Source organism: Ambystoma mexicanum, chromosome 13, assembly GCF_040938575.1.
Source record: "Ambystoma mexicanum isolate Mex_15411 chromosome 13, UKY_AmexF1_1, whole genome shotgun sequence".
NCBI classification, from domain to species: domain Eukaryota; kingdom Metazoa; phylum Chordata; class Amphibia; order Caudata; family Ambystomatidae; genus Ambystoma; species Ambystoma mexicanum.
In genome coordinates this window covers 202235671-202251588 of record NC_090938.1, presented here as the reverse complement: position 1 = coordinate 202251588, position 15918 = coordinate 202235671, and the positions used below count along the sequence as shown (strand labels likewise).

The following is a 15918-nucleotide window of genomic DNA, read 5'->3' as shown; positions in this document are numbered from 1 at the left end:
ACATCCGCAATGTGAGGGCAGACAAGCACTTCCACTTTGGATTTGATTATTCATTAAATTCTGCCTTGGAATTTATTGAGTGACTCCGAAGAGCAAAGATTTCATACCAACTACTATTATGATTGAACCTTTATGGCCTTACATCAAAAATAACATTTTATGTGTTCATTGATGCAACCGTACACACAACGACACTTTATCTATGTCAATGGTCCTGTTAACACGAACAAAATGGGTACACTACAACTCCCAGATCCACCTGGGACCGGACGGCAAGCATTCACGTGACTGCATAGTCTCTCCCGTTATAACAACATCCCGCTATACGAAATAGCCCTGTTAACTCAGACCACATATTTAACGTAATTCCCGATTTTACCTTGGTGACCGGAATATACGTCAAATAATCAACAGTATGAAAATCAGACGCGGCTAATGGGAAGAGAACTACAGTTCCCGACTGTTCCCGACTGCCCCGGAGTTTGATGTGGTACAGTTTGCGAGCGATTGGTTTTGCGCTCACATGATCGCGACGCCGCTACCAATCAACATAGTTGGCTTTCCAAAACATTTAACATTATGAAATTTAGATGTGGCCAAGAAAACTACGGTTCCCGACTGCCGCGGAGTCAGCTGTGGCTCAACTTGCGAGCGATTGGTGTTTGCGCTCACGTGACTGTGACGCCGCTTTCGAAATGACGGAGCGGTACCTAAGCACGGAAGAGAGACTACATCTCCCTAGTCACTTTGAGTTGTTTTTGTAGTTCGCGCTTGACCATGTGACCAACCCGCGACTACAATCAGATAAATAGAAACACAAAATGGCGCATAACACAAACACGGGCGATAGCAGCGGCACGGAAAAGAAAATAAGGTAAGCGGTGGCAATCAATAGCCCCCAAAAAACCTTGTTATCCACTCGAGTGGGTCCACCGTAGGAGTAATGTTTAAAAATTAAAAAGGGAAATTAAAAAGGGAAAGGAAAGCAAGATTGATGCTATACCAAAGGACTGTTTAGAATGGAGATGAGTCCAGATGGACTGTGAGATGTAGCGCACAGCACTCTTTTGGATACTTAACGCCCCGTTCTCCATTTTTAGGAAGTAATACTGAGAGACGCAGGCTACCTGACAGAAAGAATCAAGACACCTATAGCTGTGTTCCAACAGAGAACAGGTATAACTACAAATGCCAGATTAATAGGTAAAATGTGCCTCACCCCTGAATGATGACTTAAATATATGTTCAGTAATTTCTAGTAGTACTCGGAGACTGATGACAGTCCACCCATCTCTTTTTGTTGTTTGTCCTGTAGGACTCAGGGATTGACCCAACTAAGCTGGTCCGAGACCTGAAGACATCCTCAACATTCTTCTTAGCATTGAAGAATTTCCAAGAGAATATTTCATTTATTAATATTCGTCCTGAAGAAAGCGGCCACTTGCGAATCCCGTTGAAACCGGTTGACTGTTGTTATAGCAGGATCTGGTGGATAACCCAGACCCCAATACCCCTACATATTAAGTAAAGGGCTTGCAAAAAGAAATCTAATGTTATCATAACTCCATTTGCTTTCCACAGTCATAGTACTGTACAGAGCAAAAGGAGTTTTTTAACAGAGTTCTATGTGACAAGAATGACATAGAAATCTCTTCTTTTAAAACCTTGTGTTTTTTTGACTAGCATTTTGATAAGCCACACGGCTGGGAGGCGAAAATATTAAATACAGATATCGACCCCCAAATGTGTGCACTCTGTTTTAGCTAATAGGAAAGTGGTTTAGAGAGGACAGGGACAGGTTTGCAACATCCCCTTGCAGTCGGCACATCAGCACCCACTAGGGCTAAGCACCCATGGGCACTAGATTGTCAACACATAGGGCGAAAAAGCTTTTTTACTAGGGACCTAGTGTTAGGAATAACTTTGTAAATAAAATAGCCTTCTGTCACATATGTGTTGAAATACTGAGGTATAGATAGGAGGCGTACACCTATCGACTCCATTTCTGTAGTTACTTTGGGATCAGGAACAGTCTGACTGCAGTTTACCTAGCACCACTACCAAGGCTGCTATAAAGGATAGAGTGAATGCGGTCTAGCAAGCACAGCCACCAGGGTTGGTATCCAGGACATTGCAAATACTGTTTACCTAAGACCACCACCAGGGCTCCAAACTGAGACAGCTGGGGATAATGAATGTTAAAGGTATTTGTACCGCGCACCATCACCAACGGAGTTGGTCCCCAGGCACTCTGGCGGATCTGCAAATGAGAAGGTGGGATGGGTTAGTAGGTGAAGAGGGAGTAGGATAGTGAGAGGAGTGGTGTTCTGTTGGCAGCTTCAATTTGGCATACACCGGGTGCTGAGCTTCGGTGCGAGTATTGGATCGATATCAGTCCTCGTGTGCTGTTGGTGTTGCTTATGTGTTGTTGCGGTGTTGTGAAGTGCGTGCGGGTTGTTGTGCGAGAGATGGTTGTGTGAGATTTTTGAGCGAGATAAGTCTGCAGAAAGACTGAGTTTTTTTGTTAGTCGGTTGTATGAAGGTTAACAGAAGTTCAGAAATCTGTCAGAGTGTGAAGGGCCTTCATGTGACTAGAAGGCAGAGCATGGGCAGAATAAAAGGGAGTAATGGTACTGAAAAAGTAAGGGTAAAACTGGACACCAGATAGGGCCTGTGTACAGAGGGAAGGTAGGAAATATTCGTACTGGATGGGCCAGCAACAGGCATCCAAGAGCAACGCTGGACTCCATGAATCGCCCACATGTCACAGGAAGGCAGGACATGATAAAGTAATCAAAAGAAGCCCAATCGGTCAAAACATTTGCAAATGCGTCTATAGCTGCTGTTTGGTCTGGGGCTCCTTTCAGGCTCCTAGAAACCGCCCTGGGGCATGATTCGCGTTTTGTGCACATGATAACCTGTGACTGCCCGTCCACAGCTCTGGAAGGACAGCACTCACACTACATACATACTATGTGTCTGCTTTTGCCATGGTTCCTTCTTACCTCTTGAATAACGCTTTCCATAGAGCCTGGCACAGGTCAGTATCTAGTGAAGGACCAGAGATACTACACATTTAAGAATGCAGTGTGTTATTGGGCTGTCCGGCTGATCCCGGGCACAAGTGCATTGCCTTCAGTGCAGCTTTCTCCCCTTCACCTCCCTGCAGCCACTGCGCCTTCTATAGACAAGAGATCTGCACACAGAGTCATAGGGCACTTTGAGGAATCCACACTCCACATGCTATCTACCCTGCTCCTCAACTCATCGTGAAGAACCCCATGGAGGGTTTCAGCATCATTCTGAAAATGAGGTTATGCAGTTCTGACTCCAGGCTGCATGCACTGTGCGACAGAGCATCGAGGCTTGTGAGATACACTGGAGTGGACTTCTGGGCAACATAACATAGGATTATGGTACCCCTCGAATCATCTGACAAATGCCATTCATTGCCCTAGCCCTTATGGGCACAAGTCCCGGCGGACCACTGCCACAGCCCCTGAGAAAGTCAGAGTGGGGTTTGTGGTGGCTCTCAATCTGCCAGCCATTTTAATAAGGAAGGGGGGATGGGCACTGGGGATTTTCATTTCTCAGGCAGCCCTTTCTGCAAGCCAAGTGATCATCACTCATTGCCCTTTGCACTTCACTTATAGTTATGATATGATATAGCATTTATAACGCGCCTGTACACAAGTGTTTCTAAGCGCCAGTTGTGACTTCAGACTGCCCTCTCCCCTCATCTACCAATCCCCATAGTTGTCACGGTACACTGTTTCTATCACAGACGAACAGAGACAGAGTGAGATGAGAGAGAGAGAGAGAGAGAGAGAGAGAGAGAGAGAGAGAGAGAGAGAGAGAGAAAGAGAGAGGGAGAGAGAGAGAGGAATGGAGAAAGGATTGGACAGCAGCACAGTGATAAGTAAAATGGAAGCCGTATGCTTGGGCCATTGGTAGGAGCGCCTTTGGAATGCATTGCTGTGACTTCTAACGCTTTTTGACTTTCACGCCTTGTGATGCTGTATTAAGCTCTACTGTTCTGGCATCAAGATTCTCTGCTTCTCTCGCAAGCCTCGCCACCGAGGTCTCTGACTGCTCCCTGCGCTAACTAACATGCTAAAATTCTATGTTCCAACACACAATACACATGCTATCTAGGTCACCCACACAGGTCAATTGAACAGCCCTTCCAAATATCGGAATACTTTACTTTCACAACAAACTTGCATACAACAGCCAAAGTATCCGAGCGGGATAGGTCGATTAATCTGTGAGAGAATTCATCCAATTTGTTTCAATGAATTTTGCTGCAGCTATTTTTTGGGGGGGGGGGGGTTAGGGTAATAAATAATGTGGGGTGCTTTTGAAGGGGTTGTGCGGGATCTCCCCCCACATATATTTGTGGCAAAATTATAATCTACCCCATAGAAATAACATTCAATGAAATCAAATTCGATGAAATGAATACGACCAGATCACATAGAACCATCCTGGAGGCATGTGAACAAGAGGCTCCTCTTTGGACACACGTCTTTATGTTCTTAGAAACTGACACACATGCAGAGCTCAGGGTACTTCCTGGATGCACGCATTCACACAACAGCCGAGCTATCTTGCATTTTGCCTCTTTTGCCACTAACCCACCCAGGTCCCATCTCCTTCAGATCTGCCAGAGTGTCTGAGGACCATTGAAACGGCAGCGGAGCACGGTGTAGACCCCAGTAATATAACATAACGTAACATAGCATAGCACATATACACATTAAACCACCCTCGCTAAGTAGCATCAGGGCCCAAATCTGAGCTGCACCTCTTGAAGAGGCATATAGGAAGCAGCAAATTTGGTTAATATTTTTTGCCAAATCTCTTATCACACTGAAAATCTTAAAAGATCTCTGATTCACTACACTCTACATGTTTAGGAATTTTTCTGTTGTAAATAGAGATTCTACCATTTTTTTTATACTTTAGCCCTTGGTTATGAAGAATTTAATGTCAAGATTATTTTTCAATAAAGTTTTTTTTTTTACCGGAATTGATTTTATTGTCACATCAATTTATTTTTGTCGTCTTCTAAAACAAATGTTTTGGGTCACAATGTGCTATTCACAATTCAAGGCAAAGCAGATTTCTTGTGCCTGATATGCCTTAGTGAGAGAGAATATAGTCTAATGACCCAAATGTATTGCAGATACATATGAATTGGCTTTAAAAGTGATGTTGTTTTCTCTCAATGACATTTGCAGATCCCATTTGAATGGACGGCACATGTTTGCAGAATCCCAGGCTCTGTCCGGAGAGGGCTGCGTCCCTCAGCCAAGCAACTTCCTGCCCACTGCGCGTCTGCATGCAACTCACCTTGAGCGTCGGTGATCCGCTGACTCTGATTGTAGTGCTCGGTGGCGATGGTGATTGTGTTGAGGAAGATCACCAGGATCACCAGCCAGTAGAAAAAGTTGGACTTTACCAGCTCTCGGCACTTCCTCCGGAACAGACGGTTCCAGCGCCTCCAACGCCGGCTGTGGAAAAGAAGTGGAGATAGTGAAGTGAAGTGAAGGAGGCAGGAAAAATAACACAAAATGCATTGACTCAGCCAATGGTTTTGGTGTTCTCAATTGTTTGGTGCATTTTATATTGTTTTTGCCACACATTTCTATCACCCTATAGAAAATATGTCTGCATCAAATATGATAACTGGAGGGGCGGGCCATCCTCTCCTGACTTATTAAATGAGCTCCTAGCAACTGCTGGGTGATTAAATATTTCTAATGTTTCACATTGCCACTGTAGGCACAGGGTCTGCCGCCGACACAGCCTCCTATGAAGGTCCATCACATTTGTGTAGTGTTTATAGAAGAACAGGGTGCCACTTCGAATAGAAATGACTTACAAAGCAATTAAAATTTAGTCATAGGCGCCCCTCTGCGAGACCGAACACGGACCATTGACCTGTTCTTTGGGAAGGTACCCACTCGAGAGACTTACAAAGTAAGCAATAACAGACTGGTGGTAGGCCTAGGATAAGTGCCTTCACATTAGAGAATTGCTGGAATGAATAACCTATACTGTGTGGTGAATATATAAGAGTGGCAATGTACATGAGAGGCACTAACAGGAGGACACAAGAACATTGTTAACATTGAGAGCATTTAAATAGTTACACACTGCACAGAGTAGTCCTAGGGGCAGAATGGAAGAGAGGTGGGTTGGGCTGTTAGTTTGGAAAGGAGGCTGGGCGGTTTGAGGGGGCTCGGTTCCTTGCTAGTAGATGGAGTTTGTGCCACATTGCTGTGTTTCACGGACGAGGTAGCTTTGATGGCCAAAGGGAGAGCATTCCATGGAGTGGGACAAGAAGGGACAAGAGCAAAGGTGGGGAGAGGCGCAGTGGGTCTGGCACTGACCACTTGTGAAGAGATGAGCAGTGGAGAGTTTATGAGGGTAAGCACAGTGAAATCAGTCTGCGAGGAAATGGGGAAAAGATCTTCTGGATTTATAAATGATAAGCAGGAATGTAAAGAGAGCGAAGTTGGTTAAAGAATTATCACACATGGTGATAGAGGTAGGGGCGGGGGAAGATCTTAGTGGATTCTCAAGGGTGCACAGTAAAAAGTTGAGGACTTTGTTGACGGAGAAGAGTAGCCGGGTAGACAGAAAAGAAGGAACACAGAGCAGTCTAGTTTGCTGACTACTAAAGTAGAGATCATGGCTTTAACCGAGTGGCAAGTGAGGTTTGGGTGGAGTTTTCTAATGTTTTAGGTTTGAGGTTATGGTCTGCCATTGATTATGCGCTCAGAGACTGTGGTGGTGCAGGAGGGGACCATTATTATCATCAGTGAAGAGACGATAGTTAAAGCCAAAAAAGGAAATGAGATTGATGAGGGAGGAGGTGCGGATGGTGAAGCAAAGTTAGCCTAGGACTGATCCTTGAGAAATGCTGGGGATGTGATGATGGAGTCGCATGGGAAGGGGAAGTAGTAGTCAGGGAGATAGTAGGAGAACACCCAGCTAAGTACGGTGTCCTTGAAGAAAAGGAGTGAAAGAATTTAAGGAGGGAGGGATGATCCGGGATAGGAAGATTCTGTCACAGGAGATTTGGTTGAATGCAAAACCATCGGATTATTTTGACTGAATTTGGCCAAAAATATGTTTGAGGGTGGAATGTGGAAGAGGGGGCAGAGGCGTCTCCATCTGATTGTATTAATAGCCAAATGGATTAAAAGAAAAACAAATTCTATGGTTTTCCATTCAACAAAATCTCTATGATCAAATGACAGAAGCGGATGATCCACTGTGTCAGAGTCAGCAGAGAGGTCTTGAAGAGTGGGAATTGAGGAGAGCTAAGAATGGTAGGAAGTGGGAAGAAAAAATAGCACTGTGGCTGAGAAGTATCTGTTTGTAGTGTTTGGACTAGAATCCAGATTTGAGGTGATCGGCAGGTGAGTGGGCCTCGAGACTGAGTGAGCAGTTAAAGACAACCCTCTCAAGATTTTAAAGTTGTAGGTAAAGAAGGAGCCAATGACGGGTTGTTGAAATAATCACTTTATTTGCACAAGGAATTAACATGTCTGTTTTGTACCACAGAAGAGTGATGGATGGACGGTATAGAATAAATGACAACTACAGTCACTGCTGTGGGCAACCCTCCAAACCTTTATTTTTCTGCTGCTCGTCTCATTACAAAAGGAGAAAGACCATAAGCGAATCAGGCTTGGTCCCACTTCAAAAGGGGCAGTCCAGCCTGGAGGCCTATGTCACATTTCTCCTGATCAGGCCTCATCAAGGCCAGACATGTTTCAGACTTCATAAGTGAGTTGTAGCTTGGGTCTCTAGGGACCTCAGGCCTAGGACCCATGTCTAGGCAAGCTGATCCTATTCAGGGTGACAAATGCAACAGTGAAGACCGATGGATGGAAGATACTGAGTACATCACAACTATAGGCATTGCTCTGTGCCACACCAACCCATTGTTTCCACCCTGGCATGGAATTACAGTAAGGGAAAGTCCATATCAGGTTGGTCTTGGGGATTTGGACAAGGACCATGCTGTGAAAGAGATACTAGGCAGAAGGACTAGGGTGAGGAAAGGAAACTAGGCCTGTGATGAGAAACTATGAGCAGAACTAGAGCCCAGGTCGATAAACAAAGACTATGACTGACGAGAGTTTCTGTTTAGTATGCTATACTAGGATGAGTGACATGGGTGAAAGTCTAAGATTCAAGACTTGAAACAGGAACTGGGACAAGTGACTGGCACAAAGAAGAGGAACCAATGTGAGTGACTGGGATGAGGAAGAGTTTGAGGAAATGGGAAATGTGACTGTGACAAGGGCTTGAGATGATGAAGAGGTGACACTAGGATGAGGAACTAGGAACTACGACTTGGACAAGGGACTAGGATGGAGAAAAGGGACGGGAGACTCAGACACAGAGAATGGACTAGGATGGGGCACATGGGAGTGGGTCTACCATGAGAATGAGGAAAAGGGATTTGGAAGAGCAAGAGGGACTAGGATGGTAAGGACGACTAGTACGAGGAGGAGGGACTAGAATGAGGAAGACGACAGGGGATGAGGAAGTGGAAGATGAAGAAGAAAGGAAATATGGGTGAGTACGTGGATAAGGATGTGGAAGAGGTACGTGGATGGAGAAGGGTTAGAGCAAGGCAGAGGGACTAGGATGAAGAACAGGAAGGAGGGCTATGATGAGGGTCTAGGACAAAGATGGAAAAGGGGACTAGGAAGAGGATCGAAGACTCATCCTAGGGTAAGGAAGAGGGAGAAGGGCTAGTATGAAGAAGAGGGGCTTCAACAATGGTAGATGGGACAAAGAAGAGGCACTAGGACGAGAAAGCCGAAAGAGGGGTGAGATAAAAGGGCCAGGACTAGAAGAGAGAGTTGGGTTGTGATACAATTGGAATGAATTATAGGAGTCTGTAGTTGTTTGCTTGCGTTTACTCGTGCCTGTCCTTAAGCAGTTCGGCAGAAGGAAGTAATCTGCGATGCAGCCAATGCATGCCATTAGCATTGCTAGGTGACACTCCAAGTAAGTATTCTTCAGTTCAGCACCCTAGATCTTCCTTCTGTTCTCTGCAACATTATTCTGGTCATAAGGATTGTGCTGAAGCACCACCACCACCACCACCGACACCAAACATAAAAAACAACCACCAAATCAGATAATATAACTAATATTGCACAAAGCAGCTGTGCACACATTCGGAATTCAAAGCATACCGAATGTATGTATTATCAACCAGTTGTTGAGAATCTAGCACCAGCTCATCTTGGCCCCATGTTTGAAACATGTCACTGTATGTTTTCCCTTTTGCAGCAATTCAATGGTTCATTGTGTTGATGTCCCCCTATTGCCAAGACCCGATCTTTGCCGTCAGTGGGATATCATTGGTCAGCCTTCCCGGCTGCAGTGAGGAGTCATCACCACACAGTGAAGAGGATAGGGAAACTGTGCAACAGGGGAGGTCCCAGAGGTGAATGGCATGACTGGCACAGAAAGGACCTGACAGGGGGGGCTGACATCTGGTTCCCTGATGGGAGTTGATGTCTGGACCCCGAAGAGATCAGCTGGGCATGGTAAGGGGGTCAAACACAATTTCTCTGCACCCAGAGGGGGTCTCCTTATTAAAACTCCTGCTGGGTTCCCTCTACCTGCGTTGTGGTGTGGGAGCCCTCTACATATATAGCAGTGTATTTCTGTTTCTGAATTGAATGGCTTCCAGATTCTCTGGGAGTCATTCTTAAGGGTTTATAGTGGCATTTTCGAACATCACATTTTCAAAATGCCATTTTGTCGACACAAAAATGCCGGAATTTTTTTTTAGAATGATTTTTAAAATAAAATAAAAAATACATTCAGAATTTTTTTTTGGCATTTTTGTGTCAACAAAATGGCATGTCGAAAATATGTTTTCGACAATATAGCTGGATACCATTCTAAAGAAAGAAAATGGCTGCCCAAGTATAGCCCCTGGGCAATTTCTGGTACCAGGCAATTGGGTTCTGACTGGACAGATTGACTGGGAAGATAACTGACTGGGAGAGAATGAAGGGTGTTAAGAGGTAAAAGGAGTAGTACATGTTGTGTTGTCTCTAAAAGCTTTCCCTCCTATTCTGTATATGATATGATATGATAGTTTATTTATATAGCGCCTATACAAATGTGTTTCAAAGTGCTTCAAGGCAAGGGAGGGAACAAGGGAAAATACAATGACATTCTTACAGGCCATGAACAGGATGTGAAATTAACTATCGTACTCTGCCTGACGACATTTCAGATAGTGCAAGAGCTAAGACATAGATAAGGAAGGGAGGGGGAGAGTGGGAAGGAAATGGAAACAGACAGGCGACTACCGTACTAGGCCTGATGACATTTCTGCTAGAGCCGGAGAAAACATCTGCATACTCAGATGTGGTTTGTTTCAGCAAACCCGAAAGATTCACGCTCATATTTTATATTCTCTGCGGGTGTGAGTTTTTGAAAATGACCAAAATATGACTCTGGTTTGTGTTTTTCTGTCTCTACCATAAGTGTCTATCGAAAGAATAAAGGACTACTCTCATGAAACCATGTCAAGTAAGGGTTAAAGCCTAGTGTACTTACTTCCGGTGTCCTACACCTTAGTGTTCTAAATAATAAATGTTCCATAATGTTCTCTTAACAGTCCTTGGCCCTCCTAGGATTCACTAATCTAGGAACTAAGGTTCTAAAGAACGTAGCCAACAAAATCTTTTCAACCTAATGTTTATAGGTCCTTAGCTTTCTGGCAGCTCTAAGCTACTTAAACAAAGGTTCCAAACCTTGCTCAATACTAGGGATTTCAAATGTACTCTTAGGAGTTCATCCCTAACTCAAAAGAACATACGATGCAATTGTTGCTGGGAAGGCTCCTTTCAGAGCTACTCAGTCTGGGCGTTTCCTTCTGCCTTTCTGCATTTATCGGGACTGTGGTTTCAGCGTTGCTGCATCGTAGGCCACCTGTCGCCCTCATCTTGTCTATCTTTATGGGTAGACTTCTTCTCCCTTTGGGGCTTCAGATACACAACTGGTTCTCGCTGGACCTTGCCCCTCAGCTTTTCACAACAGGTCCCTTCCGAACCTTAAACTTACCAGGCTAAACGGCAGCTCCTCCCTGGATCTTGTTTTTTCACAATAGTTCCATCCTGGACTGTGGCTTTATAAAGTTCTACAACTGGTCTTCCCTGGACCTTGGCTTCACAACAGTTCTCCTACACCTTGGCTCTCTTGGGTTTTCGCAAAGATCCCCCCTTGGACCTTGAATCTCAGGCTTCAAAACAGGGCTCTCCTGGACATTGGTTTCACAACAGCTTCAAAAAGTATGCCTGCCCCCACATTCAGGGTCCTTTCCTGGGGAAGTGTACAAAAATGTCGACCTGGGAATTGCGTGGGCCGAAAATGCCGACTTTTTTAAATGGGATATTATAGAAATATGGGTGGGCAGGGTCTTCCTCCGCATATCTATGCAGTGTAAAGGGGATTTCATTTTTAAAAAAGTCGGCATTTTCAGCCGTCGCAGTGATCACATAGATCCTTTCCTGGCAGTCAATACTCTATGACTCTCCTGCCACTGGTTAGAGTTCTGAAGGATGATGCGCATACGAGGACCTGTTCTGGAGTTCCAGGGCTGGGAAATTGGTGGTCCTACAAAGAAAGACTGAGGTGCACGTGGACAGGTGTGCTGAAGGACAGGATTGCTGTGTGTTATGGTCCCATTGTTGGAATGGCAGTGGGTGACTCTCTGTATTGAAAGGCGGGGGGGGGGTGTGGGGGCTAGGGGGTGTGTGTGCGTGTGCGTGTGTGTGCGTGCGTGCGTGCGTGCGCGTGTGTGTGTGTGACGTCCAAGCACTGCATAAACATAATGGCTTCCTCTAAGAACTGGGAGTTATTTGCTCCTGATGCATTTTGAAGCCTTCATAATTACGCGCCTGTTGCATGGGATTCCTTGAAAATCACGGTGAGCAAGCAACTTGTGTGAGGTCCCAGGCACCAAGTGCACCGTGTGTGCACATTTATTTTCTGCAAATGTGGCCTTAGGGTTTTTGGCAGTAATATCCCATTTACCATTTACAGTATTGTGCAAACTCCACCCCAACCCCCATACATGGATGTCCAGGTAACTTACAGAGCTCTACTTACAAGAAGAGAATATACTTGTTCATGCCTTCGATCTCATACAGGCTGTCCGTCTCCGAGCCCCTCTCATCCAACGCGGCACCTTCAGAAAAATAAAAAAAATAAAGGAGAGCTGAAGTCAAGGACACGTAGGGGTGTACATTGACAAAGGGCGTGTGTAGGAGTGCAACAAGGGGGGCACAGCACAGGTGTAGGAGTCCAGCAAGTGGACAGGAGTGATAGTAGAGAAGCACAGGACAGATTGACTTCATCACACATATGTGGTGGTGGAAGAGACATCACACACTATTTGATCCCCGATTCCATCATCACAGGAAGTGACATCCGAGGACCGCTGCAACTGCTCGATTTTTCTAATATTGAAAAGGATCAGATTGAAATTGCCAGCTGGAAAATATAATAGGCTGAAAATGTAATAATTAAATTCTAATTAGATATAAACATTTGTCAAAATAAACTAAAACTAATATTAGTTTGATCACTGATGGCAAACTAGGAAGATAATGTTTTTGGAAAATAAATGTAGAGATATTCATACATTTTAAACACTGAACACCTCTTACATGCAGTAGTAAAGAATGCTTTTCTTTTTCTTTTTATTAAACATTTTGAGGGCCTTGTAACTGGTCCAGCGGAGTGTTGGGGCTGATGGAGCTTTGCAGTGAGGCTGGGGCACGTACAGGTGGGTCTCTGCCCTTATTGCAAGAGGTGTAGTTATATATAAATATATCAGTAAGAGGAAGGGAGGGGGATTTGGGAGTGGGACCTTGAATAATGGGGTTTATGGTTTGTCATAAACAAGGTTTGTGGCTATAGGTGGTCGTCTTCTATGAACAAATTAGCATATATTTGAGGTTTTATTTTGGGGGTCTATAAGTAGATACGAGGTTCTGGGGTGGATCAGAAGATTTCACTGTTACTGGTAGTTTATATCCCTATACAAATGTCAATAAAATACACTTGTGTACTGCTTCTTAATCGTGCTTATCTGTGTTTCCCTCACAACACTATGCTGTTGAGATATTTTTCACTGAGAATGGAGTTCCAAAGGCATTATTTAGACAACTTTTAAACCCTAATGCAGAGGCGTTGTTAGTGCGGGGGGCTAAGCGGGGTATAGCCCCAGGTCTTTTGTTTGTAGCCCAGATAGAAGCTCAGAGGTTACAACAAAAAAGGCTAGCTAGCCCCCAGTCCTGAAAGTCCTGTAATTAGCATAGCCCCGGATCTTTTCCAGACCTAGAAACACCCCTACTCTGATGTATAGTACAAAAGTGTAGTTTATTGAGAATGGAGTGCCAAAGACACTATTTAGACAACTTTAAAACCCTGATGTATTGCTACCTTCTTTATGGAGGACAGAGTTGTTAAATTAACTTCCTTCCCGGTGACCTTCTACATTTTAAGGACATTTGGTCAGAAAGTTTATTTTTAGAGCTGTCCCTTTTCGATCTCCTGCACCCCTTGCATCATGTTAAATGTGAAAGTGTTTTTTTTAGAACATATGACATTGGAACGTTTGAATTCCAGTTAAAGAGTTTCTAAGACCATTTTGGATCAAAGGAGGTAGATCTGACATCACATGATCTTTGACTCCAATGAAATTAAAAGAAGTTGTATCGCACAGCCTCTAGACGCACAGGCATTTCACACTCTAAGTTTATAATCAAAATTGTATTAGTAATAGGAGTAGCTTTAAGTATGAAAAAGTGCTACCTCTGTTGTGGCTAGCAAAAACATAGGGTGTGCAAAATTCTTTCACTGATAAACTGTAGTGGTTTAAACAAATGTAGTACATTTTGTAAAGAACTCTAATTCCTCCTTAAAAGAAAGAGAACAATGCCATTGTGATAACACAATAGCAATGACCATATGGCAGTATAGAGTATCAATATTTTAAGGATGCTAGATCATGGAAAATTTAAAGTAGGCTTTTTGCAAAATCACCTTTTGCTTTGGTTTCGTAAGTCTGAGAGTGACGGTGTGCCGAACGTTCAATTTTCAGCATTAGGTCGCTGGATATACAAATGTACTGTGCCCTAAGCTAGGTGATGCAGTGACAGAATTCTTCTTAACCAAATCATGGGCCAAGAAGAGTGGATCCACAACACCACAAGGTGAGACTGGACTAACGGGCAGATCAGGTTTTCACAACTCCATCTCATTAACCACGCAATAAGAAAAATCACAACTTGACTATAATGATTTCTTTTTTCTCCTTCATCCAAATCCCTACCTTTCCATCATTTTGGTTGATCAGGTGGATCCTTAATGTCAGATAGAAAACAGACAAGATGGCAAACCTGTGCTGCAAATATTCGGGCCCATGATAAACCTCTTATATGGTGAAATCACAGGCTTTAATGTTCAAGCAATGCCAGTATCTCTAAGAAAAGCTAATGCGCTATCCAGGACACACCATTGTTAAGACAAGCATTATTATTTAAAATACTGATAAAAACAAAAGGAAAACAATGACCCTCTTGCAAAAATAGACCACCCAAAAAGGAGAAATAGTATCTAAGAAAGTAAATTCTCTAAACTAAATATAGCCTTGGAAATTTAATACCATAAATTAGAATCATATTTCTTTAAACAAATATTGTCAGGCCTTTGGTTGGACGAGCAAGGGCTGTAATCATTTACCTTCACCTTTCTCCAGATCGGAATCCATCACTTCAGCATGGACAATCCAATCCATGTACCCCCTTATGTCTTCATCCAGCTGCTGCTTCTCCCGTAGTTTCTGAAACGTGCCGCGTGACTTGGCCTTCTCCCTCTCCTTGGTGAACTCACTGTAAGGGAACAGGAAGATAGAACAGATTTGTAGCCCAGCCAGCCATTTTCAGCAATGAGAATAGGGAGGATAGCTCAGTGGCAACGTGCTCGCCTTGGAAGCAAGACGACACGAAGCAACACAGGTTCAATCCCTGGGTCCACGCTTAGAAACCTCTGGGTATTTAAAGGCGTTATAAATATGCAACTAAGACAACAACAAAAAACCAAAATAATTCTGTAACAGCGCCTCAATGCTCCCGGGCTGTGTGAGCGCTTTAAAAATGTAAATAAAAAAATAAAATAAAAATAAAAAAAAGAAACAAGAAGAGAGACGTAAGTAGGTCCGGAGTATTACAACAGAAACCAAAGTAATCTGCTTCTGACTAATGCTCCACAACATACCACAAGACCATTGGACATAATAAGCATTGATCGTGTGCAATAAATCCTGGTGTGAATTGTCTATCATTGATTTAAGATGCTGACAATGATAAATGGCAAAGGCAATAAACAAGTTAAAATGGCCATGGTAGAAAACATTAGCAATGTCAATGTCAAGTCCAGAACCCTGTGCCTTGCACAGCTGCAACCTCTGGACTTCATCTTATCCCATGTCTATTCTGCTCAAAGAAAACAAGATGCTTTTAACATTTTCATGGAAATTAAACACATTTTAACTTCTAAACCTAAATGATTAAAAACAAAGCCAGGAAGAATAGAAGAACGTCAGCTATGCTGGTTCTGAAGGTATGTGCAGTCATACAGCACATTTTAGCCCGTTGATTGTATGCAGGGTAATAGTCCAAAATTAGGATCCACCACTCTTGTCAGATGAGGTCATTCAATTGTTGCTGAGATTAAAAAAATAACTTTCGCCTTTATGAGGATATAACATGATGTTAGAGACTTTCTCTCTAGACCTGATTGGGCATGGCATCTACACTAAGGTGTCTATAGCCCTTTGCCTGCAGATTTGGT

The 15918-nt window shown here is 43.7% G+C and overlaps 1 protein-coding gene across 1 annotated transcript in view; it reads right to left on the bottom strand.

Annotated features, from left to right (window-relative positions):
- The window catches only part of CACNA1S (calcium voltage-gated channel subunit alpha1 S), a 596588-nt gene that overhangs the window by 339102 nt on the left and 241568 nt on the right, over positions 1 to 15918 (bottom strand). Inside the window, exons 8-10 of the mRNA XM_069633644.1 lie at positions 14809 to 14957; positions 12169 to 12247; positions 5356 to 5516 (exon numbers count right to left, since the gene is read on the bottom strand). Of these exons, the coding sequence (XP_069489745.1) occupies positions 5356 to 5516; positions 12169 to 12247; positions 14809 to 14957 (389 nt within the window). The remainder of the gene's footprint in view (positions 1 to 5355; positions 5517 to 12168; positions 12248 to 14808; positions 14958 to 15918) is intronic.